The 22,380-nt window shown below is 59.8% G+C and overlaps 2 protein-coding genes across 2 annotated transcripts; one reads left to right on the forward strand and one right to left on the reverse strand.

The window, feature by feature from the left end:
* Positions 1–50: 50 nt before the first annotated feature.
* On the reverse strand, positions 51–11,584 carry CATSPER1 (cation channel sperm associated 1). Its single transcript, XM_034776581.1, has 13 exons — positions 11,531–11,584; positions 7,469–7,640; positions 6,872–7,087; positions 5,866–5,979; positions 5,463–5,622; positions 4,893–4,984; positions 3,517–3,660; positions 3,177–3,240; positions 2,835–2,907; positions 2,356–2,416; positions 1,891–1,963; positions 1,463–1,580; positions 51–833 (listed from the first exon to the last, which is right to left on the reverse strand). The coding sequence occupies exons 2-13, from the start codon at positions 7,602–7,604 to the stop codon at positions 804–806; spliced, it is 1,281 nt and encodes a 426-aa protein (XP_034632472.1). The 5' UTR covers positions 7,605–7,640; positions 11,531–11,584; the 3' UTR covers positions 51–803.
* LOC117880420 (serine/threonine-protein kinase D3-like) lies at positions 10,146–22,178 on the forward strand. The gene is made up of 18 exons (XM_034776579.1): positions 10,146–10,455; positions 13,146–13,284; positions 13,576–13,704; positions 14,079–14,233; positions 14,610–14,805; positions 15,495–15,578; positions 16,594–16,747; positions 17,034–17,157; positions 17,581–17,658; positions 17,804–18,053; positions 18,463–18,491; positions 18,708–18,780; positions 19,163–19,269; positions 19,700–19,861; positions 20,476–20,574; positions 20,844–21,111; positions 21,503–21,588; positions 21,921–22,178. Exons 1-18 carry the CDS (start codon positions 10,315–10,317, stop codon positions 22,110–22,112), a joined length of 2,466 nt encoding a protein of 821 aa, XP_034632470.1. The 5' UTR covers positions 10,146–10,314; the 3' UTR covers positions 22,113–22,178.
* Positions 22,179–22,380: the final 202 nt, after the last annotated feature.

Consider the following 22,380-nt stretch of genomic DNA (forward strand, 5'->3'; position numbering starts at 1 on the left):
TTTGTCTGATTCTGGAGGGGCCCGTTCTGAGCCCCAACCTGACCCCCTGCAGCCTTTCCTGCCCCTGGCCCAGATTTGGGGGTGGGACCACAGCATGGCTTTTAGAGCTGTGCAGCCTGGATGTAAAGTCCTCAAGGGGTGGAGCATTCCCCTATCCCAGGAGAGCTGCCTTGCTGAAGAATCCCCCTCACTGCTAAACCTCTGCCCCTCATTCCCCATCTGAATCTGTCTGGCATCGCTCCCAGACACGGACATCAGTTGGCCTTTGTCCTTGAGATTCCCAAGGCCCCTAGGACCAGCTCAGCAGGGATCCCTGGGCACTGGTGCAGTGGCTGCAGTGCTGGCCTTTGTAAATGCTTCCCCACAGGGCTCAGCTGCCAAGGCCAGGAGTTGCAGGGTCCTTTAGCTGAGCTTCTGTGTGTCTTGTGTTCATGGGAGGGCCAGGAGCCAGTGTACATTGGAAGACCATCAGAGCTGGGCATAGAACCCAGGTGTCCTGGCTCCCAGCCTCCCACCCCTACTCTAATGCACTAGCTTTCCTCCTCCCCCCAGATCTGGGGGGAGAACCCAGGAGTCTGGGGCCCAAAGCAGGGAAAAGACATGGTGTGGCCTGACATCCTTCCCCTCACTGTCACTCTTCACACATCATTTCCCCTGCATCCCTGGTGGCCAGGAGCCTTTTAATACAGAGCCGTGGCAGTGTCTGGGCGAGGGCTGGATCTGGGGCCTGTCCCAGCCTCATGGCTGCAGTGCCTGGGCCTCCGGGCACATTCTTTCCCCACAGTGTGGACAGCCCGGCCTTTTCAGTGGTGGGGAAAGTCCTGCTCGGCTGTCTGCAAGGAACAGAGGGGAGAGAGTAGTGTCCTCCACTGTGGTCTCCTTTCTGATTCCTGCCCAGAGGGGACGGGGCAGCATGGTGCACTCGGGCATGGAGCCAACCTTGACTTGCTGCACCATGGGGCCCCCACAAACTGAGCCCTACCCCAGGGGGAGGATCTGCCCCTGGACTACTACATCTGGCAGCGCAATGGCTACTGATGGCTCCCTAGTGGTGGGTCCATCATACCCAGTATCCCGCCCCCTTCCCTGCTACTCTGAATCAGACCCCTGGGCCCATCCCACGTGGTATCCCCCCTCCTGGCTCAGACCCATGGGCCCATCCCACCCAGTATTCCCACTCCTGCTGTCCTGGGTCAGACCCCTGGGCCCATCCAGCCCGGTATCCTCTGCCCTGGCTCAGACACCCTGGGCCTATCCAGCCTGATATCCGCCCTCCTGCCTCAAACCCCTGTGCCCATCCAGCCTGGTATCCTCTGCCCTGGCTCAGACCCCTGGGCCCATCCAGCCTGATATCCGCCCTCCTGCCTCAAACCCCTGGGCCCATCCAGCCTGGTATCCTCTGCCCTGGCTCAGACCCCTGGGCCCATCCAGCCCTCCCCTGCACTGGATGCCGGTACCCCACCTCGAAGAAGCTGTCGACAATCTTGTCGGTGGTGGCAGCCTGGGAGCGGAACTGCTGCTGGAGGTGCTCAACTGACGCCATCAGCTGCAGGTAGGTGAAGAGCAGCTGCTTCTCCCTGCTGGGATGGGGCAGAGTGACTTCCTCAGGGTCAGAGCCTGCTCTCCTAAGGGGTGCTACCTCCAGAGTCCCCTCCTGCCAGGGCCCCTCTGGGTACATGTGCCCCTGGAACTGATCTGTGGTGGGCGATACCAGGCCAGATGGGCCTGTGGATCTGATTGGGTGGGGGGGGCAGATACCAGGCCAGATGGGTCCATGGATCCGATGGGAGAGAGGGGCTGGAAGGGCCCATTACCCCACTCTGACGTGCCCCATGTTGGCTATTTCCACATGGGATGGAGGGAAGAGGCTGTGCTATGGGGGCCCCTTACCTCTCGCTGCCGTCCATGTGCTTGTTGAGCTGAGCCAGGAAGAATTCATCGTCCTCCAGCTTCATGTGTCCCTCTGTGGGGGGACAGAGAGAGACCTCTGTGGGACTCCAGCCAGGCGGGAGACACCAGCCTCCACCCACCCCAGGGAGGAGAACCCCACCACTGCCAACAACCCACAGCAGGGGGTGGCGTGTGGGTGAGACGAATTTGCTGGATCTCAACAATGGCCTGGAACCCTCTTGCCCCACAGTGTCTGGGGGCTGAACACGTCATGGAGACAGAGAGCCCCCTAGAGGGGGGTCCCCACAGTGCAGGCACTTGGGAGTCTAGCCTGTATCCAAGGGTCAGACCCATGGGCCCATCCAACCCGGTATCCCCCACTCCCTAAACAACCTTGGGGGTGGGGGTCATACTGCCCTTTTGAACTGTCCCCCACCAGCCAGAGGTAGAGGGAGGGGAGCTTACCCTGGACTGGCTTGCCTGATACAATATCTTCTATGCTGCTCTCCTTGGGCTGCAGCAGACTCTGTAACACAAGGGGGGGGGGGGGGGGGAGAAGAACAAGCCCAGCATTAAACATGGACCCAACAGGGGGAAAAGCCCATTGTCCCCTTGTTTCAGTGGGGGAAACTCAGACATGGAGGGAGTTGGGGAGAGAACCAGGAAGAGGACCCAGGAGCCCTGACCTCCACCACCTCCTGATTCTAACCACTAGATACCACTCTCCTCCCAGAGCCAGGGATAGAATCTAGGAAGCCTGCCCCGCCCCCTATAATCACTAGAGACCATTGCCCTACCAGAGCTGGGAGTCCTAGCTCCTAACCAAACACCCCTGCTGTAACCCACTAGACCCCACTCCCTTCCCAGGCTGGAATAGCTGGGCTGCTGAGACAACTCCCTCACATGCCTACTTCCCCCATTCCTTAGGCTGTGGGGAGAGGCACCTTCTGCTTCTGCAGCTCTTGGCGCTTGATCAGGGTCAACTGGAAATTGTCCACCAGGACAGCGATGACCAGGCTGAGAGAGAGAGAGAGAGAGAGGGGGCGTGGGATAAGGCTGGGACATGGGTCCTTTCCCCTCTAAGGGACACCAGCTCTGATCAGGTCCCCAGGTGTGGGAACTGGCTGGCTCAAGCTGGGGGATATGGGCCTATTTCCCTCTCCAGGGGCTGAGCGCCATTAGGGAGGAGGTGTGTGGAGGGGCATAGGGATATGGAAGTAGGATGAGGAGGGGATGGGAGAGCTGGGGTCAGGGGAGGACCAGTGTGCTGAAGGGGCTGGACTCACTTAAGGAAGGTGAAGTACTCAATGAGGATGTAGGCCATCAGGAAGAAGATAATGTATGAGGCACCTGAAAAGGGAAGGGTGAGCTTCTATTGGGCATGGAGCAGTGTCAGGAAAAGAATCCAGGAGTCCTGGTTCCTGGCCATAACCCAATATATACCCAACCACTCTATAACCCAATAGATCTCACTCCCCTCCCAGAACTGGAGCTAGAACCCAGAAGTCCTGGCTCCCAGCCCCTTGTCCCCCTTGCTCTAAGCACTAAGACCCCCCTTCCCTCCCAGCATGGGGATAGAACACCAGGGTCCTGTCCTATGGTTCAGGGGTGGGGAAGGTGTCTCACCCCCTTGGACACTGTCCAGGTAGATGAAGGACCAGTCATCTAGCGTGAAGAGCTGGAAGAGGGTGAAGATGGTGTCGAAGAGCTCCCCGAAGCGATGGGGGTCAGAGTTCTGGAACAGGTCATGCAGCACTACCGAGAACATGACTGGGGGGTGAGGGGATAAGGAGCAACAGTGCTGTGAGCCAAGGACCTCCCAATGCCACCTGGGGAGGGGGGGTGCAGAGGGGTTACAGGAACCTGCTGAGTCTGACGTGTGTGGTCTAGTTCACCAAAGAACATCATGTGAGGTCTCAGATACAAGCCGGCGTCACTCCGCTACCATCACGTGAAAGGCACGTGAGGCGGATGCTGTGTAAGGAGTTCTGTACCTGCACTGACAATATGGTCTGACAGCTGTGGCTGGGGCCACCAGCAAGGGTAGAAAAACAGGTTTCCTGTCAGACGAGGGCCAGTTAGCCATGGATCTGTCTGCATGTGTACTGTGTACTGGCTCCTTCACAAGGGGTCGCCTAGCACCAGTCTGACTGCAAATGAAGGCGTGCAAGAACTTCAGAAAGAAACTAACAGGAAGAGAAAGTGGGGGGGAGACCTTACCTTGAGATGCACTTCAAAGGTTTGCTTGACTATATTTGGGGGGCAGAGAAAACAGGCAGGAATCCCTCACCTAGGAAGGGAAGGGACAGCAGGTTTGCTTCATGAATGTGGGATCTCAGCCAGGCTTGGTGGAACATACTGGAGTGACCTTTAGGTGAGATCAGGTTCTTTCAACAGGAGGGTGCCCAGAGAGTTAAGCTGAGGTGTTAGAAAGTGGGCAACAATTTTGTTTTGTGTCTTTGCTTCCAATATGTCACTGGAGTCTCAGTTCCCGGACAATACACTTATTGTTTTCCCTATAAATGCAGGTGCCGTGGTGCCAGGCAAAGGGGTGGGCCTGAGCTGACTTACCAGCTGCTTTGTACAGCCCCTTTGGGAGCAGTAAGCCTGGGGAGTCTGGGAGTGTCCAGCGGCTAAAGGGCTGGATCCTGCAGGACATGCTCCGAGCACTCGGGGCTGGGGTGTGCCTGTCATGACCTGAACAGAGAGAGCAGGTCTTGCGGGGGCCTGGAAGGCCGGGCTGGTGCTGCCAGAGGCTGGTGGGTTTAGGCAGCCGATCTATAGTAGGCACAGACAAGGCTGCTTCATGCTAAAGGCAGGTGGTGGTGAGGTGCCTCCCAGCCCTGGCAAGCATCAGGTACCCCCAGGAAGAGAGCCCTTGCTGCACCCTGACCCCACAGGGGAGAGAGCCCCGCTGCACCCCCTCGCCTTCCATAGCACCCCCCATTCATCTCACTGTGGGGAAGGACAGAGCCCCCTCCTCCCGCCCCATGGCAGGATACAGAGGCAGGTGAACATCAGCAGCAGGATGGCCCCGATGGACGGGCCAGACAGCGCGAAGGTGCTTGTCAGCTCCTGCAGGTTCTCCAGCACCCTGGGGGCAGAAATAGGGGGTTTGTGGGGAGCCTCAGGGCTGCAGGAGACCCATGGGATCTGCTGTGGATGGGGCACTGGCCAGAAAAGAACCCACTCATGGGGGTTGTCCCAGGGCACGTGGGGAGGGGAGGGTGAGGTTACCAAGGGGGACAGAGGGATGGCACTGGGGTCAGCAGGGGCGTGGTAGCACAGGGCAGGGGGACAGCACCTGGGGGACAGGGAGAAAGCAAGGGGGGAACCCAGGTGGCAGAGCACCCAGGGGGTAGGGAGCAAAGGGGCACCCAGGGAGGCACAGCAGGGAAGGCCACCCAGAGGGGCAGGGAAAAAGCAAGGGGGCATCCAGGTGTCACACCAGGGGAGGGCCCCTGGGGGGCAGGGAGAAGGCAGGGGTCATAGCAAAGCTACAGCACCCAGGGCCCCAGCTCCATTGCCCAGCGCTTCACTCCCTCTACCCCTCATGCCCGCCAGGCACTGACCGCAGTGTGAGCAGCAGCCTAAAGACCCGCACAGCCCGGACACCCTTGAAGACGCGGAGCACGCGGAAGAGGCTGACAGCGTTCTCGTGGGTGTTGTGGCCCGGGGAGATGAGGAGCGGCAGCACAAAGTCCAGCACCATCATGATCATGACGAAAAAATCTGTGAGAAAGGGGGAACAGCCTCGAGGAGAGGAGGCACTACTACAGCTCCCCAACACCCACTTCCCCTGCACACGCACATCACCCCGTCCAAGGCACTCGCCTGCTCCCTTGCCCCGCTGCCCTGACCCCCAGGCCACCCCCAGGTGGCTCGTCTCAGCCCCCCCGTGGACCCCAGCCACTGGGAATCTCTCTGCCCCACCTCTGAGTCAGGGTTCCCTGGCCCCCTCCCATGGTAACCCACCAATGTCATTCCAGGGATTGCGGAAGTAGTCGAGGTCCAGGGCGATGAGTTTCAGCAGTGCCTCCAGCACGTACACACACAGGAAGACAGCGTCCATGACAGAGAAGAACCACTCTGAGGGGGTGAGGGGGCTGGCGTGAGGTCACGTACCCACTAGGCAATTCTGCCCTCACTATCCACGCCCGGCCTAGAGAACACACCCTGTGTGACAACGGGCACCCACACGCTGGACTCAGCCCCTTCCTGAATGCAGACAGCATGGCCTAGTGGGAACGGGAGCCAGAACTCCTGGGTTTCCTCTCTGGGTAGAGGGGTTCCTAGTGGTTAGAGCAGGGGTGCTGGGAGCCACAAGTCCTGGGTTCTATTCCCAGCTCTGCTACTGATCTCCTGTGTGACCTGGGGCAACGTGCTCCCACTTGGTGCCTCAGTTTCCCCATGTCTATTCAGACTCTGAGCTCCTCTCACCCAGGTTAGCAGGCACTACCATAATACCCAGCATAACCATGAGCTAGTCCCTGAGGTGAGATGGACACACCTGCTTGGAAGGGGAAATGGGGTGACCTCAATGGGGGGTGGCAGCATCTCTTAGGTTAGCAGGGGGCACTGGGAAGACCACTGTCTGGGTGAGAGGGAACTGGGCAGAGAGCAATAGGCCAACCCTATGACTGGGTGATAGGGTGTCCTAGGGTGAGTGTGGGGCAATGGGGCAACCCCAGGCTTGGTGGAAGACAGTGGATCTGGGGCAGGATGGAAGGGGTCAATCCCGATAGCTGAGATGGGGGAGCAATGGGGCTATCCCCATGGATGGTGGGGAGGGGTAATGGGATGATTCCCATGGCCAACCCAAGGCCAGGGGGTGATCCCCGGGGCTGGGACGGGGGGAGGGGTAATGGGATGATCCACATGGCCAGACCAGGGTGTGTGGGGGGGTGATCCCCATGGCTGGGATGGCGGGGAGGAGAATGGGATGACTCCCATGGCCAGGCCAGGGCGGGGGCAGCCTCACCTCCACGGACCTGCACCGCGGCGAAGGTCTGCACCACCAGCACTGCCGTGTGGATGAAAACCACAGTGAGGATGAAGAGTTCGAAGGCCAGCAGATGAGTGAGCTTGTGGATGATGGCCCGCAGGGTCAGCAGCCGGGGCAAGGTCCTCTCCCACGCCAGGCGCAGGAGGACCATGGTGCCCCTCCACTTCCGCCCCTGCCGGGGGTCCTGCTTCCCTGGGCACAGATGCCACAGATCAGCCATGGTAGGGAAGGAACAGAACAAATGATAGTTATGGGAGGCAGGGCAGGGCGGGCTGTGGGTTGTATGGGGGGCTGTGTAGGGGGCAGGAGCAGCCTGTGGGGGACTTGGGGTGCGGTAAGGTTCCATGTTCCCTCTGGCTCTCCTCAGGCAGTGGTACTGGGTCTTGGGGGGGGGGAGTATGGGGTGTTTGGGGGGGGGGTTGCAGGATGGGGAGAGCATTATAGCGGGAGGAGCCCCATCTTCCCTTTGGCTCTTATTGGGGAGAGGTGTTGGGCAGTGGGGGGTTGGAAGCTGGGGTGGGGGGCGTATGCAGAGGGGTGGGGGGATGGGGTGTCCAGGGAGCAACCTATTACCTTTCAATATCTTCGTGGGGTGGGAGGAGGCCGAGGTGGCTTGCAAGGAGGCCTGGGAGACAGGGGGCATCTCCTCTTTGTATGGAGGCTTCTCCATCTGGATGCCGGACACAACAGGCACAGTCAGGTAGTCCATGGTGTATGTGTGCCCCAGCTCCCCGTGACTGGGATCCTGCAACACAATTCCCTCAGCGACCCCCAAATGCCCCTCCCTCCTTCTGTCGTGTCCCCAGCCAAGCCCACGTCCCAGACTGATTTCCTGGTGGCCCCAGAACCCTGGGGGCCTGGAGGTTCTAGATCAGAGCCCCCCCCCCCCCCACTTTGTAATGCTGTCACTGTGGTGACTCCTAAACACCACAGTGAGGGGAGGGGACAGGGCAGGGGCCTAGGAGGGGGGTTCTGTAGGACCAGGGTGGGGCTTAGCAGTATTGTTGGGATCCACTAGGCATAGCTACCAGGTAACTCGGGAGAGTGGAAGGCCAAAAGTGCCGATGAAGCTCTTTTGCTCTGGGCCTATCTGTGAACCACAGTGACTCCATCTTGGGAACTCTCACCTACTTCTATGTTAACTGCTTACATGCTCTGAAGTAGGCTGAAGCAGAAATGTATTGGTCAGCGTTTCTGGCAGATGGCTGTAGTTTCACTCATATTAGCAGAAATAATAGAGATAAGGAGGGAACAGAGAGAAATAGTTAGTTTGTAGCCGTTTTCCCATATATCCCCAAGGTATTTAGTGCAAAGGGTCAAGGGATGTACCTTGTTCTCCCTTCAAAATGACAAATGTATCCGCAACAGATGTCTCTTGTATCCCCTTCCCCAAAATAATATATGTATTCTGTGTAACCTGTTATCTATAGGTCAGCATAATGACGTAAAAAGGATGAGAACTGAGTTGTTTGTTACTGGTTATAAAAAGGGCCTGTTCGGCCATGTAAGGTGTGTCTCTTCTGGCATGAGTCGAGGAGCACCCTCTCAGCTGACTGACAAATAAAGGACCTGGTACCCGTCTTCTTGTCTCTCCGTGCCTCCTTGGTGTAATTAGGTAAGCTCCGGGGGGAAACGGGCCCTATTTGGCCAACAGTATGGAGAGAGCCTGGGTTGGGCCCCAGGAAGGAGCTGGGGGGCAGAGCATGGTCAGGGGGGCAGGGCAAGGTGAGGCCTAAGGGTGTAGGGAGGAGTCGGGGATGGGGGAGTGTCTGGGGGGGGTGCAGAGTAGGAGGTGGAGGGGGGCAGGGGCTCCGTGAAAGGGCGGAGGAGGCAGGGATAGGGCCTAGCTGTCTGGGGAGGACTCTGTGTCGGGCCCAGGGTGGGGTGAGGGGGCTGTGAGGCCCAGGATGGGGTGGGTGTCTGTGTGGAGGGGTAGGGCAGGGAGTCTGCAGAGTGGGAGTGGGGTGGGGGCCAGGAGGAGTGTAGAGCAGGAGGGGGAGCACTATTGCAGCTCCCTGACCTGCTGCAATAGCAGCCCCTGGTGCTTTCACTTCCTCTCCCCTGCTCTCCCTTCCCCCCACTGTGATGAAGGGTCCTATCCCCTCCCTCCTGAATCTGGACTGTACTGGGAGCTCTGGCCTATGCTGTTCACCCAGAGAACCTAACCTGGGTCCGAGCAGGACAGCTCCAGCCCATCCCCATTGCCCCACTGCCCCTGTGCCTGTGCAGGCCCATCGTTCCTGACAGATCCAGCTGAGGGTGTGGAGACAAGGAGCTGGTTCCGACGCCACTTGGGGAGGGGGTGACTCCGGTTTCACCCAGTGGATCTGAGATCAGAATCGGCCCCTACCCACTGCAGTCAATGGGTGACTCTCGACTGACCCCAGGAGTCAAGGGGATCAGACAGGGACCCTACATTAATGCAATGAATTAAAGTCATTGGGGCTGAGTTAGATCAGTGGCTCTCAACCTTTCCAGACGACTGTACCCCTTTCAGGAATCTGATTTGTTTTGCGTACTCCCAAATTTCACCTCACTTAAAAACTGCTTGCTTATAAAAACAGACATAAAAATACAGAAGTGTCACAGCACACTGTTACTGAGAAATTGCTGACTTTCACAGTTTTACCACATTATAAAATAAATCCATTGGAATATAAATATTGTACTTACATTTCAGTGGATAGTATATAGTGCAGTATAAACAAGTCATTGTCTGCATGAAATTTGAGTTTGCACTGACTTCGCTAGTGCTTTTTAGGTAGGTTGTTGCAAAACTAGGCAAAGATCTAGACGAATTGATGTACCCCCTGGAAGACCTCAGCGTACCCCCAGGAGTATGTATACCCCTGGTTGAGAACCACTGAGTTAGATGACAACTGATTGGTGACCCACCATGTCCAGCACCCCCATCTCACCCTGTGAGCCCCCTTCACCAGGAACCAAACTTGGGATAAGTCATTACCATGCGGGTGTTGCTTTGATCGGGGAACACCATAGAAATGCAGTTATTAATACTAGCAGAGATGCAAATAGGAACCAGGAGTCCTGGTTCCCCCTGCCCCATCTAATCCACTAGATCCCTCTCCCCTCCCACAGCTGAAGACAGAACCCAGGAGTCCTGGCTCCCCACCCCCATGCACTAACCCACCAGGCTGCAGACCGCTCACATCATTATCAGCAGACAGCTCCGTCCCTCGGGGAGCAGAGAGTTAACACTGCATTTCCTGCAGCTCAGAGAAGCCGTGGGGCAGGCGGTGCAGGGAGACAGTGTGGGGACTGTGGGGGGGAACGAGAAGGGACCCCTTTCTCTCCTGCCTCCTGCCCTGCCCCATCCCCACGTGAGACCCTCAGGAGGTGTCCCCTGAGGTTGCGGATCCAGCACAAGACCCAGCTTTCCCGGGCACCCGGTGCTGTCCATGGCTCTGGAGTGCCAGCCCCTGGGCACAGTATCTGTGCGCCTGCAGATTGGGCTGTCCCGAGAGTCATACATGCTTCCCCCAGAGGAACTGGGTTACGGGCACCTGCGGCACCTGGCAGTGGAGCTGGTGGAGAGGAAGGTAATGGGGCTAAGCTGGAGGGGTGTCGAGAAGGGGAGCGCAGGTGAAAAGGCTAGGATCCAGGGTGTGGGGATGGGAAGGGGCCCCCAGAAGGAATCACAGAGATTGTGCCCAGATGCCCATGCTGGGTCATGGAGACAGCAGGGGAGTTTGCTCAATGTCTGATTAGTGCTTGGAATGTAGGGGAGCAGCTGTGGAACCCAGCAATGTCCTGACTTCCAGCCCCAGCTGCTCTAACCGTGAGTCCCCACTCCCCTCCCAGAACCGGGGACAGAACCTGAGAGTCCTGGCTCCCACCAGCCATGCTCTAACTACTAGGCTTCACTCCCCTGCCTCAGCTAGGAATAGAATCCAAGAGTCCTACCTTCCAGCACCTCCCCTGTTCTAACCACTAGACTTCACACCCCTTCCTGAGCTAGGAATAGACCCCAGGCATCCTGCCCTCCCTCCCTTTAACCACTATTCCTCCTCCCCTCTTGATGCCTGGAGATTGATTTGCTGTTCTCCTGAGACAGATTAAATGAGGCACAGCCTGGGGGAAACACGGGGCTGGAGACTGCAGTGTCCCACAGATAGGGTAGCAGATGGGAGGTGCTGGGCTGCCAGGCTGCAGGTGGCTCGCTCCCTGGGGAACCTCATGGCACTCAGAGCCCTTGGACAGCACCCTTGAGGGAGAAGGGGGGGCGCATGGTGTGGGGCAGGGGTCTGATCTTACCAGGGGACCTGCAGACAGGATTCGAGGTCGGGGGAAAGATGATGTGACCCAAGTGTAGGATGACTGGGGGGATATAGAGCCCTGGTCCAGGGCCAAAGCGGGGACATCCTTAATATTGGGGGAGGGTCTGAGCCTGAGCCTGCCCCCCTGCTGCGGACCTGCGCTCTCTCATTCACAGGAGGGTGGCTATTCAAAGGTTCCCTGTCTCCCCTGCATTTCCTTTGCCCCCTGCCCCCCTCCCCGCCAGTTTCCATCTCAGGACAGCACAGGGAGCACTTGGGTGGGTGGGGGTGCTGCAGCAGCCATGCTGAGTCAATCTTTCCACTGCGGCTGGGGTCAGCGGGGCCCTGTCCCTCCTACCTGCGCTCTGAGGGCCTGCCCCCTCCCCGGCTGCCCAGTCGCCCTGCACCGAGCAAGTGAGAGAGGAAACCACCCTAACCAGCAGAGCAGCTTGTTTCCGCTCCGTGCTCACTCGTGGCATTGCAGGGGGGGCTCGACTGGCTGCAGGGAGCGGGGAGTCTCATACAACTAGCCCTGTACAAACAGTCCCCGTGCTGCACCCCAGAGGCAGCTGCATGTCAGCGCCAGGCAAGGGATCCCTGTATAAACACCCCATGCAGCCCAGCCCAGAAGCAGCTGCCTCTCAGCACCAGGCGCAAAAGCCTTGTATACAAAACCACCATGCCCCATTCCAGAGGTGGCTGCATCTCAGTGCCAGGCGAGGGATCCCTGTATAAACAGCTCCTGCACCCCGCCCCAGAAGGGGCTGCATCTTGGTGCTGGGTAAAGGACCCCTATATAAACAACCTCCATGCCCCACCCCAGAAGCAGCTGCATTTTAGCTCAGTGCAGTTACAATGAGAACACGCAGCATTTCTGTATCAATGCGAGCATTCGAGAAGTGATACAGGAATCCAGGAGGCTGGTGTTAGTGGTGGGACTCTATCTGTGCTCCCCTCCCTCTCCCAGTGCATCTCAAGCCCTGGCAGGCTGGGGGCTCTGTGGAAGTTGTGCGGGTGGGGGATTGCTCAGCCAGGGAATGGTGCTGGGAAGAGCTGGAGCCCACAGCCTGGGAGCAACAAAACCTGGAGCTAGAGAGAAGACTTCATGGCTATAATAACCAGGCCTGTTCCGGTCCCATCTTCCCCCGGGGGAGGTGCTAATGTGAGATCACAGGCCAACCTTTACCAGCTAAGAGCAGGCCAGGCTCTCATGGGGGGGGCAAGGTTACTGTCTGGCTCCCCCATAATTCCCCAGAAAGAGACCATGACTCCTGAGTTCTATGCCTGGCTCAGGGAGAGGAGTGGGATCTAATGGTTAGTGCAGGCCTGGGCAGGCCAGGAGTAGGGTTACCATACGTCTGGATTTTCCCGGACATGTCCGGCTTTTTGGGCCTCAAATCCCCGTCCAGGAGGAAATCCCAAAAAGCCGGACATGTCCGGGAAAATAGGGAGGGAGGGCCCGGCGGTGCTTGGCTGGGGGCCGGGGCTGGCGGTGCGAGGCTGGAGCCGGCGGTGCGGAGCCGGCGGTGCTCAGGCGGGGCCGGCAGCGGGGGACCGGGAGCCAGGCTGGGGGCCAGCGGTGCTCGGCAGGGGGCTGGGGGGTGCTCGGCTAGGGGCTGGTGCCCCAGGGCCCAAGCCAAGCTGCGCGGGAGACGCTGGGGCCAGAGCCTCTTGGTCTGGGACGGCCGGCAACCAGAGGGAGCCGCTCGGCTGGACTGGGCCGCCCCAACCCCAACTTATCTGCTGCCTCCCTGTTTCAGGTTTCCCGCGAACATTTGATTTGAGGGAAGCAGGGGAGGGGGAGGAGCAGGGGGAGGAGCGTTCATGGGAGGGGGCAGAGTTGAGGTGGGGACTTTGGGGAAGGGGCGGAGTTGGGGCGGGGCCGGATCCCCGTGGAGTGTCCTCCTTCTTTAAAATTAAAATATGGTAACCCTAGCCAGGAGGCCTGGGTTCTAATGCCATCTCTCTCCTAGTTCCCTGAATACGGCTTCCTGGGGGTGTCAGAGAAGATCATGCTGTTCCGGCATGACGACGCATCAGAGAATGTGCTGGAGCACCTGGGGCCAGACAGTGTCATGCGCGCTGGGGACCTGATTGAGATCGTGCTGTCGGGTGAGACAGTCCTGGGGCACCAGAGCCTGTGGATACCGAATAGGGCCTGGAGGGGAAAGGCCTCAGCTTCCTCTCCCTGCCCCATCTGAGCCAGCCAGTTTCCCACCCTGGGGCAGATCAGAACTGGCGCCCCCTAGAGGGGAAAGGCCCCTTGTCCCATTCCCCCATCCCACCCAGCCAGACCCCATGCCGTAGGGGCAGATCAGAGCCAGTTCCCCACAGAAGGGCAGGCCTTGGACTCCCATTCCCCTACCAAACCCACCCCTTCCTCACTCTTCTCTCTCCCCCCAGCCTCAGTTTCCTTGGATTTCACTATCCGGCCCCATGTGCTGCTTGTTCACTCCTACAAGGCCCCAGCCTTCTGCGACTACTGCGGGGAGATGCTCTGGGGGCTGGTGCGCCAAGGGTTAAAGTGTCAAGGTATGGAGCAATCTGTGTCCACCCCTTCCCTCCCACCCCTGGGACTGACCCAGTCTCCTGGGTCCCTCCGCCTGACCCTAATCCTCTCCCCCTTTGTGGGTCCTTCTGGTGCCCATAACCCCTCTCTGCACCTGGCCTGATCCCCTGGGTCCCACTGGGCAGATGATGCTCCCTCCAGATCTCCTGGGTCCTTTTGGCACACCTCTCCCCAGGCCTGGCTGAACTCCTCAGCCCTTTGCGCACCAGTTGTCCCCTCCTTCCAGGCTTGCCCAATCTCCTGGAGCCCCTCTGGGGCTCCCAGACCCATGGCCCGGGGGCCCATCTCCCCCCCAGGCCTGGCAGGGAGCCCAGTCCTCACTCTTCCCTCCCCCCAGGCTGCGGGCTGAACTATCACAAGCGCTGTGCCTTCAAGATCCCCAACAACTGCCGTGGTGTGAGGAGGAACCAGCTGGCCAGTCGCTCACTGGGTGCTACCACCAGCCCCAGGACCCCTGGCCTTGGCCAGAACGTGGGGGGCAGCCTGGAGGAGGTAGGAGCCGGAACTAACATAGCCAGGGGAAGGATTCCAGAGGGGGATGGCTCTTGGGTGTTGGGAAGGTCAAGGACTTCAGAGGCAATGGATACACTCTGCAAAGGAATATGACGTCTGCTCTAGCCACTACACCCAACTTCTCTCCCAGAGCTGGATAGAACCCAGGAATCCTGGCTGCTAACCCCCTGCAGTGATGGCTGGATGGGATGGGGAAGGGCAGGCAGAGACTCAGGATAAATCAGAATTGGGGGTGGCTGGCAACTTGGCTGGGCCCCTGGAAAGTGGGGTGCAGTGAGGGACAGGGACAGTGCGGAGTTGGGGGGAGGGTGGGAACACTCACCACACTCTAACATGGACTCTGGTTCCCCTGCAGATCAGTCACTGGAAATGGGGCCAGCAGACGCAGGGCCCTGCACTGATTGGCCGCCCGCTCTGGAAGGACTGGATGGATCTGAACAGGGTCAAGGTGCCACACACCTTCCAGGTCCACTCGTACACCCGGCCCACTGTGTGCCAGCACTGCAAGCGCCTGCTCAAGGGGCTCTTCCGCCAGGGGCTGCAGTGCAAAGGTATCACCAGCTGGGACCACGCAGAGGATTGGGGTACAGGGCTGACCCCGGCCTGGGACCCTGCCAGGATTGGGGTGAGGGGCCTGACCTTAGACTGGGACGCTGCTGGGATTGACTTCGGGGTCACTGTGGCCCCACTGGGGTGTAGGGGTACAGAACTTGGCAACCCAGCTTCAAGCTCTGCCCCCATAGCTTCCCCATTCAGCACTGGAAGCTCCTTCTGATGGCATGTCCCAGCAACCACCCCAGCGAGGTGCCTCCTTTGAGTGCTGTCTGCTGGCCCAGGGAGGCTGCGTTCACAACCACTTATCAAGAGAACCCTGTACAGAGAGCTGGGAGTCACGGTCTCCGTGGCCTCTCCCCACCCTTCTGGGGCTGACAGGGAACCAGCAGAAACAGTCAAACATGCCAGGGGAACCCACATCATGGGTACAAAGGGAGAAGTGGGGAGGATTCAGGGGACAGAGATAAAAGGGAGGAGCTTCCCTTGCTGTAACCAATGAAGCAACACTGCCTGAGTCTGCAAAGAGCCTGAGCCAATTGCTCTGAGGGGGGAAACTACCCCCCTTTTGTCGCAGTGGGAGGTAGCACCCAGCCACACTGCTCCAGGGACCCCAGCAGGAAAAGGAAAGCTGGATCCCGGCTGGCCCACTGCCCCACCCTGCCGCCTCTCTCCTCTCCCCGCACAGACTGTAAATTCAACTGCCACAAGCGCTGCGAGCAGTTCGTGCCGGATGAGTGTGTGGGGGAGGGCCTGGCCCCTGGCACAGCAGGTAAGGACGGGGCCACAGGGGCGTGGGGGGGGGACATACCCAGCACTACCCCATTCACGGCCCCAGCTCTGCCCCCTGCTCAGCTTGCTCACTGGGGAAGCCTGACCCCTCCCGGAGTGCCCCGCACTGCTATCCCACAATGCATTGGGCACAGCCCAGTGACCCTGTCTGGTCAGCATTAAGGCTCCACTGCTCTAAGCTTGGCTGGGCCAGAAGCTCCACCCCTCGTTACCCTCCCTGTGCTAGGGATAGAACTCAGGAGTCCTGATTCCCCCCTAGGGCACAAACAGCACTTTCCTAAGGAGAGGGTCCAGAGCACTCCCTGCCCTGTCTCGCCCCCAGCTTAGTCTCTTCCCCCACTCTCTCCTGTCCCCAGCCCCACACCCTCCGCACCCCACCCAGCCTGCACTCACCCCCTGCCAGTCCCTCAAACCAGCCCTTATTTTATTATACTGCCTCTGCACCCAGCCTCATGATCGCCCCCACACCCCGCTCTGCTCCCAGCCCTGAGCTCTCACCCAGAGAGGTGTCAGGCTGAAGAGCACTGTCCCCACCAGAGCCCAGGCAGTTCTGGGAGCCCCAGACCCCATCCTCTTTCTGCGTCTCCTCTTCTGCAGGCAGCACAAAAAGCCCAGACTCAATCTTCCCACCCTCCTGGGGGCTGGGGGTGCCCAGTGCCCATGCGTGCCAGGACTGCAGAGGTAGGGAGGGCCAAGGAGGGGTACAGGGTCCCCACACCCTCAGATTTGGCCTGGTCACCCCTCTGGCAGGACAGCCAGGCTCAATTTCCAATTCTAGTCAGGGGACAAGGGGGGGCCTGAGCCCTTCTTTGTCATACCCCGGCTTCCAGCCCGTCTGCTCTAACCATTAGCCACCACTCTGCTCCCAGAGCCAGGCATAAAACCCAGGAATCCTGGTGCCCAGTGGCCCCGCTCTAGTCCCTATTCCCCCTTGTGTTTTCCCTGCTGGCCTCACAGAAAGCAGGGTATCACACTCTCCCCCTTCACCTACACAGATGGCGAGAGCCCAGAGTGCCCGTCTAGCAAGCCAGAGCCAGTGGAAGGGGAGGCGGATGGGGAGGGCACCAGTGGGCACGGGCTGGCAGAGGACACAGAGGAGACAGAGCCCAACCCTGGGACTCTAGAGGCAGAGCTGCACACCAGCCTCAGGTAGGGACCCCCCAAGGATGGGTATGCGGGGTGTGAGGGAGGCTGCATGGTTCCCCTGGGCCTGCTGCTCCATAGTACAGAATGGGAAGGGTATCACCTATGGGATCAGCGAACTCAGGAATCCTGGTTCCCAATCCCTGCTCTAACCACTAGACCTCACTCCCCTCCCAGAGATGGGCATAGAACCCAGGAGTCCTGACCCCAGGGAGCCTGGTGGGTGGTGGAAGGCTGTACCTTTGGGGGCTGAGGAGTTGAGTATCTGAGTCCCTGTCTCTCCTGGCGCCAGCCCCTGTTTCAGCAGCTACATCCCCTTGATGCGGGTGGTGCAGTCCTGCCGGCACACCAAGAGGCGGCGCAGCGCCGTCCTGCTGGAGGGATGGATGGTGCACTTCACTAGCAGGGACCCCATGGTGAGTGCCCTGGCTGGGGAGAGAGGGGGGGGTTACAGGAGGGTCGGGGTGGAGCCACAGAAGATTTGAGGTCGGGGTGGAGCCTCAGGAGAATGGGAGGTCGGGATGGAGTCACAGGAGAATGGGAGGCAGGGATCATGGATGGGCAGAGGGTGGGGCCACAGACAGATCAGGAGGTGGAGCCACAGGTAGGCAGGGTGGGGTGGAGTAACAGGATGAGGCACGGGGTGGGAGGGTGTCAGGGAGTGGGGCTTGTGGCTGGCCAGGACTGGTTATGTGGGGACTGAGAGGAGGAGAGGGGGATTATTGGCCAGTCTCATTTCAGGGCAATATTGGGTCGGGGGGGGGGGGGCAGCAGAGGTTTGGGCCAGAGGGCCTTGGGATGGGCACATGCCCCCAGAATAATATCTCTCTGCCCCCCAGAGGAAACGCCATTACTGGGTGCTAGACAGCAAGAGCCTGAGCTTCTTCCACTGTGAGAGCGGAGGCAAGTTCTACAAGGTGAGGGGTCCCATTCCCTACAACACCCTGCTTCCCCAGAGCCCCAGTCCAAAGCAGCCTGCACTCCCCCCCGCAGGACCCCCCTTCCTGATTCCTCACCCCAGAGGAGCCCAGCCACTGTCCAATGGTCTTACTCTTCCTGCAGGAGCTGCCGCTGTCTGAGATCCTCCAGATCCGCCCCTGGAAGGGGCTGACACCCCTGGCATCCAGCGGGAGCCCCCCCTGCTTTGAGCTGGTGACGGAGGCCCTAGTGTACTACGTGGGCGAGCACAGCAGTGAGCGGGAGCCAGGGCAGGTCTGGGCAAGGGCGGAGGCTGGAAAGGCCTGGGCCAGGGCCATCCGCCAGGCTCTATGGCCCGTGAACCCTGAGCCTGATGGCTCTGTCCAGGAGCCCAGTGAGTACCATAGGGATCCCTCTACAGGCAGCCATGAGCCCCACCCCAGAGCTAGCTGCATCTCAGAGCTGGGTGAGGGATCATCCCTAATTCAACAGCCCCCATGCTGCACTGCAGAGCCAGCCAGACCTCAGTGTTGAGCAAGGAATCCCTGTGTTAACAGCCCCTGGGCTACACCCCAGTGCCAGCTGCATCTAAGTGCTGGGCAAGAAATCCCTGTATCAACAGCCCCTGTGCCATATCCCAGAGACAGTTGCATCTCAGTACCAGGTCAAGGATCCCTGTATAAACATCCCAAGTGGCCATCTGAGAGGTGGCTGGCTCCTGCTCCCAGGAGAACAGGGTAGTGGGTCTGGATGTCCCAGTCAGGCCAGGTTCTTCTCATGTCTCCATTGTCTTGTCTCTGCAGATTCTGACTATGAGTCCCCAGATGACACGGTGAGTTGGAGAGGGTGGCACTGGGGAACCCTAGGTGTGGTGGGGTGCTTGGTCTGGCACAGGGAAGGGGATGAGCAAACATGGGGGCTGGTGGTGGGGTGAGGAAGCCAGGCATAGGGGATGGTGGCAGGGGTGGCAGTAGCAGGAGCATTAGGCCTGGCTTGTCAGTGTACCATGCTTCAATCCCCCCAACCCTGTCCTTGTCCCTCATCCCAGGACATCAGCCGTTCCTATCAGATCTTCCCTGACGAGGTGCTGGGCGCTGGGCAGTTCGGGGTGGTGTACGGCGGTAGGTGCCCTCCCCCGCCCCAGCTCCCATCCTGGCTCCCCCCTCCTGTGTTCCCCAATAATTCCCCTCCCTCTGTGCCGATCCTCCTACCTCCCCAATAATTCCCCTCCCTCTGTGCTGATCCCTCTACCTCCTCCTTGGGCAGTGTGGGATCTCAGCTTGCATGTGTGCCCCTCAGGGGCAAACGTGTTCACTACAGCTCCCCAAGTGCCATAGCCATGCCCATCCCATCACTGTCATGCTTCCAGGAGCATGGTTTGCCCACTGCTCACCCATGGTGTGCTAGTGCACATCTCCCCCCAGCCTTGCCCCACACCCCTCCTGTCCCAGCTCTGCCTCCCCCTCTGCCCCCCAGCCCTGATACCCCTGCCCTGCCCCCCAGGAAAGCACAGGATATCTGGCCGGGACGTGGCCGTGAAAGTCATCGACAAGCTGCGCTTCCCTCCCCGGCAGGAAAATCAGTTCCGCAATGAGGTCTCCATCCTGCAGGTGAGCCACTGGGGGTGAAAAACACAAAGACCCTGGTGGGAAGGGAGGGGATGTGTGGAAAAGGGGACCCTTGGGTGTACAGAACATGGGGACCCCCTCTGGGAGGGGCCACCACTGATGGGCCCAGAGATCTCCTCCCTGGACATGTTTGGCTGCCTCTGCCCATCAGCCCCAGTAGGGGAAAGGGGACAATAGCTGGACAGGCAGCACTCCCTCCCCCAATGCACTGGGGGCTTTGTTGGGGCCCTGTCCCCTGGAGGGAGCTCCAAGGCAGTCCAGCACCAGCTAGCGGAGAAGGGCCTGCAGGGTTAGAGGCAGGTCTGAGTGGTGGGGAGGGTTCTTGGGCTGTGTGTGTGTGTCCTGGGGACAGGGGAGGGCTCCAAGGCTAGGGAGGATCCCAGTTCAGGCAGTTCCATCTTCTCCCTGCCAGAGCCTGCACTCCCCCTGCGTGGTGCACCTGGAGTGCATGTTCGAAGGCCCCGCCCGGCTCTTTGTGGTGATGGAGCGCCTGCGTGGCGACATGCTGGAAATGATCCTGTCCAGCGAGACTGGGCGGCTGCCCGAACCCCTTGCCAAGTTCCTCACTGCCCAGGTGGGTGTCCCAGCTTGCTGTCCCCGCCCCAACCCCCCGGAGTGGCCTCATTGCAGAGCGAGGAGGACCAAGGAAACCGTCCTGCCTGGGGCTCCCCACAGGTGTCCCCCGCGGGCATGTTAATGATGCTGCACCATCCATGATCACAGCTTGCATACTACCCAGAGTCCTTGTGAAAATATACACACCCACATACTGCTCCCCCACAGCACGCCACTCCCATCCCCCCACATGCTGCTCCCTGTGCCACGCTAGTCACTCTCATGCACTGCTCCCCATCGCTGCTCATTCCCATCGTGCCCATTGCTGTGGTCCTGTCACCATTGCATACCGCTCCCAGGCTCACCACTCACACCACTCAGCATGGTGGTATACTTGTGCACGTCAGTACTGCACATCATTGCACACTCCTCACCATCACTGTGCACGTACACACACAATCCCATCACTGCTCCCCAATGCCTGGGTCACGGTTCACACAGCACTCACCAGCGCATGTGAGCGGGTAACAGCCCCCATGCCACATCCAGTCTGTGCGTGAGCCCATCAGGTACTCCCCCCCCCACACACGGCAGGTAACCACCCCCTCCAGTAATGCTCCTCTGTGCTTGCAGATCCTGTCTGCCCTGCGCCACCTGCACACCCGGAACATCGTGCACTGTGACCTCAAGCCAGAGAACGTGCTGCTGGCCTCGGATGAGCCTTACCCCCAGGTGGGACAATCCCTGCACCTCCTCCCAGCCCACCTCCCTGAAGCCCTGTTCCACCCCCCTCTCCCTGAACACCCATCCTAGCTCTTGCACCCACTCTCCCTTCCCCTTTCAGCCAAGACTGTATTACCAACCTCGGGCCAGACCAGAGATGGCGTCGCCTAGAGGGGACAGGCCCCTATCCCGAGCCAGCCGGTTTCCCCAGAGTCAGGCCTTCCCAGCAGGGAAATGCCCCATATTCCCCACCCTCATGCTAACCCCTTACCCCTCAGGTGAAGCTCTGTGACTTTGGCTTCGCCCGCATCATTGAGGAGTCATCGTTCCGGCGCTCAGTGGTGGGGACCCCAGCGTACCTGGCCCCCGAAGTGCTGCGGCAACATGGCTACAACCGCGCCCTGGACATGTGGGCTGTGGGCGTCATCATCTATGTCAGCCTGAGCGGGACCTTCCCCTTCAACGAGGAGGAGGACGTCAACGATCAGATCCAGAATGCGGCCTTCATGTATCCCCGGCAGACCTGGGCCAGCATCTCCCTCGAGGGTGAGACACCCCTACGCCCCACCTCCACACTGCAGCCATCATGTACTCCCGGCAGATCTGGGCCAACATCTTCCTTGAATGTGAGACCCCCCCGCACCACCCTGCACCCAATCACACTGCCCCCTACCTCCAGACTGGCCTTCTTGTACCCCCGGCAGACCTGGGCCAGCATCTCCCTCGAGGGCGAGACCCCCCACTCCCCTGCGACATGCCACTCGCAGCACACTGCCCCTGCACCTCCAGAACATGGCCTGTATGTACCTGTGGCAGCCCTTGGGCACCACCAGGAAATTTGGGTGTTGCAGGCCCTGGCAGCCAATGGCTGTGCTCCCTGGGGGGGGAGGAGTTGGGGAGAGGTCTTGGCCTATGTAACCCCCTCCTTCCCTCCCAGCTGTCAGCCTCATCCACCAGCTGCTGCAGGTGAAGCTGAGGAAGCGACTGAGTGTGAACAAGGCACTGAACCACCCCTGGCTGCAGGTACCTTCCCTCCACCCCTCAATCCCTATCCACCCCACCCACATCCCTGCCTGCAGATACCTTCTGTCCCACAATCCACACCCCTTCCATCCCCTTGCACTGTCTAGCTCCACATAACCTCCCTCCACCCCAGAAGTCAACACCCTGCTCTCCCCTGCCCAGCTTCACCCCAGTCTCCAGTCCCCGCTCCCAACAGTAAATGGCTAACTCAACCCCCTCCCTAGCTCTCCCCATCCCCTGTAGATCCCTTCCTCAGCACATGGTGCATCCCTGATAGGAGGAGCCTGGACTCCCCCCAGCACCTGTTGATGAGCTGTCTCCATCCCCCCCAGGATTTCCAGACCTGGCTGGCCCTGCGGGAGCTGGAGACCCGTGTGGGGCAGCGCTACCTCACCCATCCAAGTGACGATGCCCGCTGGCAGCGCCTCGCCCGTGAGCAGGGGCTGGCCTGGCCATCAGGGCTCACCGTTCAGCCCAGCCTGGAGGAGGAAGGGGACAGCGACAATGCAGGCGAGGGGAGCTGAGACCTCCAGCCCAGGACTCACTACTCATGGGAAATAGGGGGTGTGGGGACCCCTCAGCACCACATTGCCCCCATAAACTGATTTCTCCAAACTTGGTGCCATGTGGTCTGTGCAGGGTGCGTGCCCGTCTTGCTGAAGCCCATTCACATGTGGGGGGTGTCACAGGCTCAGTTTCCCCTGCACAAATGCTGCCCTAGTTCAGACCCCTCCAACATGAAATCCCCCACTCTGAGCCCCAGGCCCACAGTGGTGCATGCCTCCCCTTCCC

The sequence above is a fragment of the Trachemys scripta genome, chromosome 7, assembly GCF_013100865.1.
Source record: "Trachemys scripta elegans isolate TJP31775 chromosome 7, CAS_Tse_1.0, whole genome shotgun sequence".
Lineage (NCBI taxonomy): Eukaryota > Metazoa > Chordata > Testudines > Emydidae > Trachemys > Trachemys scripta.

Coding starts and splice junctions, on each gene's coding strand:
- LOC117880420 (XM_034776579.1), top strand. CDS start 10,315: ATGGCTCTGGAGTGCCAGCCCCTGGGCACAGTATCTGTGCGCCTGCAG. Junction 13,705..14,078: donor CCAAGGGTTAAAGTGTCAAG/GTATGGAGCAAT, acceptor CCCTCCCCCCAG/GCTGCGGGCTGAACTATCAC. Junction 21,589..21,920: donor TGAACCACCCCTGGCTGCAG/GTACCTTCCCTC, acceptor CATCCCCCCCAG/GATTTCCAGACCTGGCTGGC.
- CATSPER1 (XM_034776581.1), bottom strand. CDS start 7,604: ATGGACTACCTGACTGTGCCTGTTGTGTCCGGCATCCAGATGGAGAAG. Junction 1,964..2,355: donor ATCAGGCAAGCCAGTCCAGG/GTAAGCTCCCCT, acceptor GTCCCCCCACAG/AGGGACACATGAAGCTGGAG. Junction 1,581..1,890: donor CACATGGACGGCAGCGAGAG/GTAAGGGGCCCC, acceptor GCCCCATCCCAG/CAGGGAGAAGCAGCTGCTCT.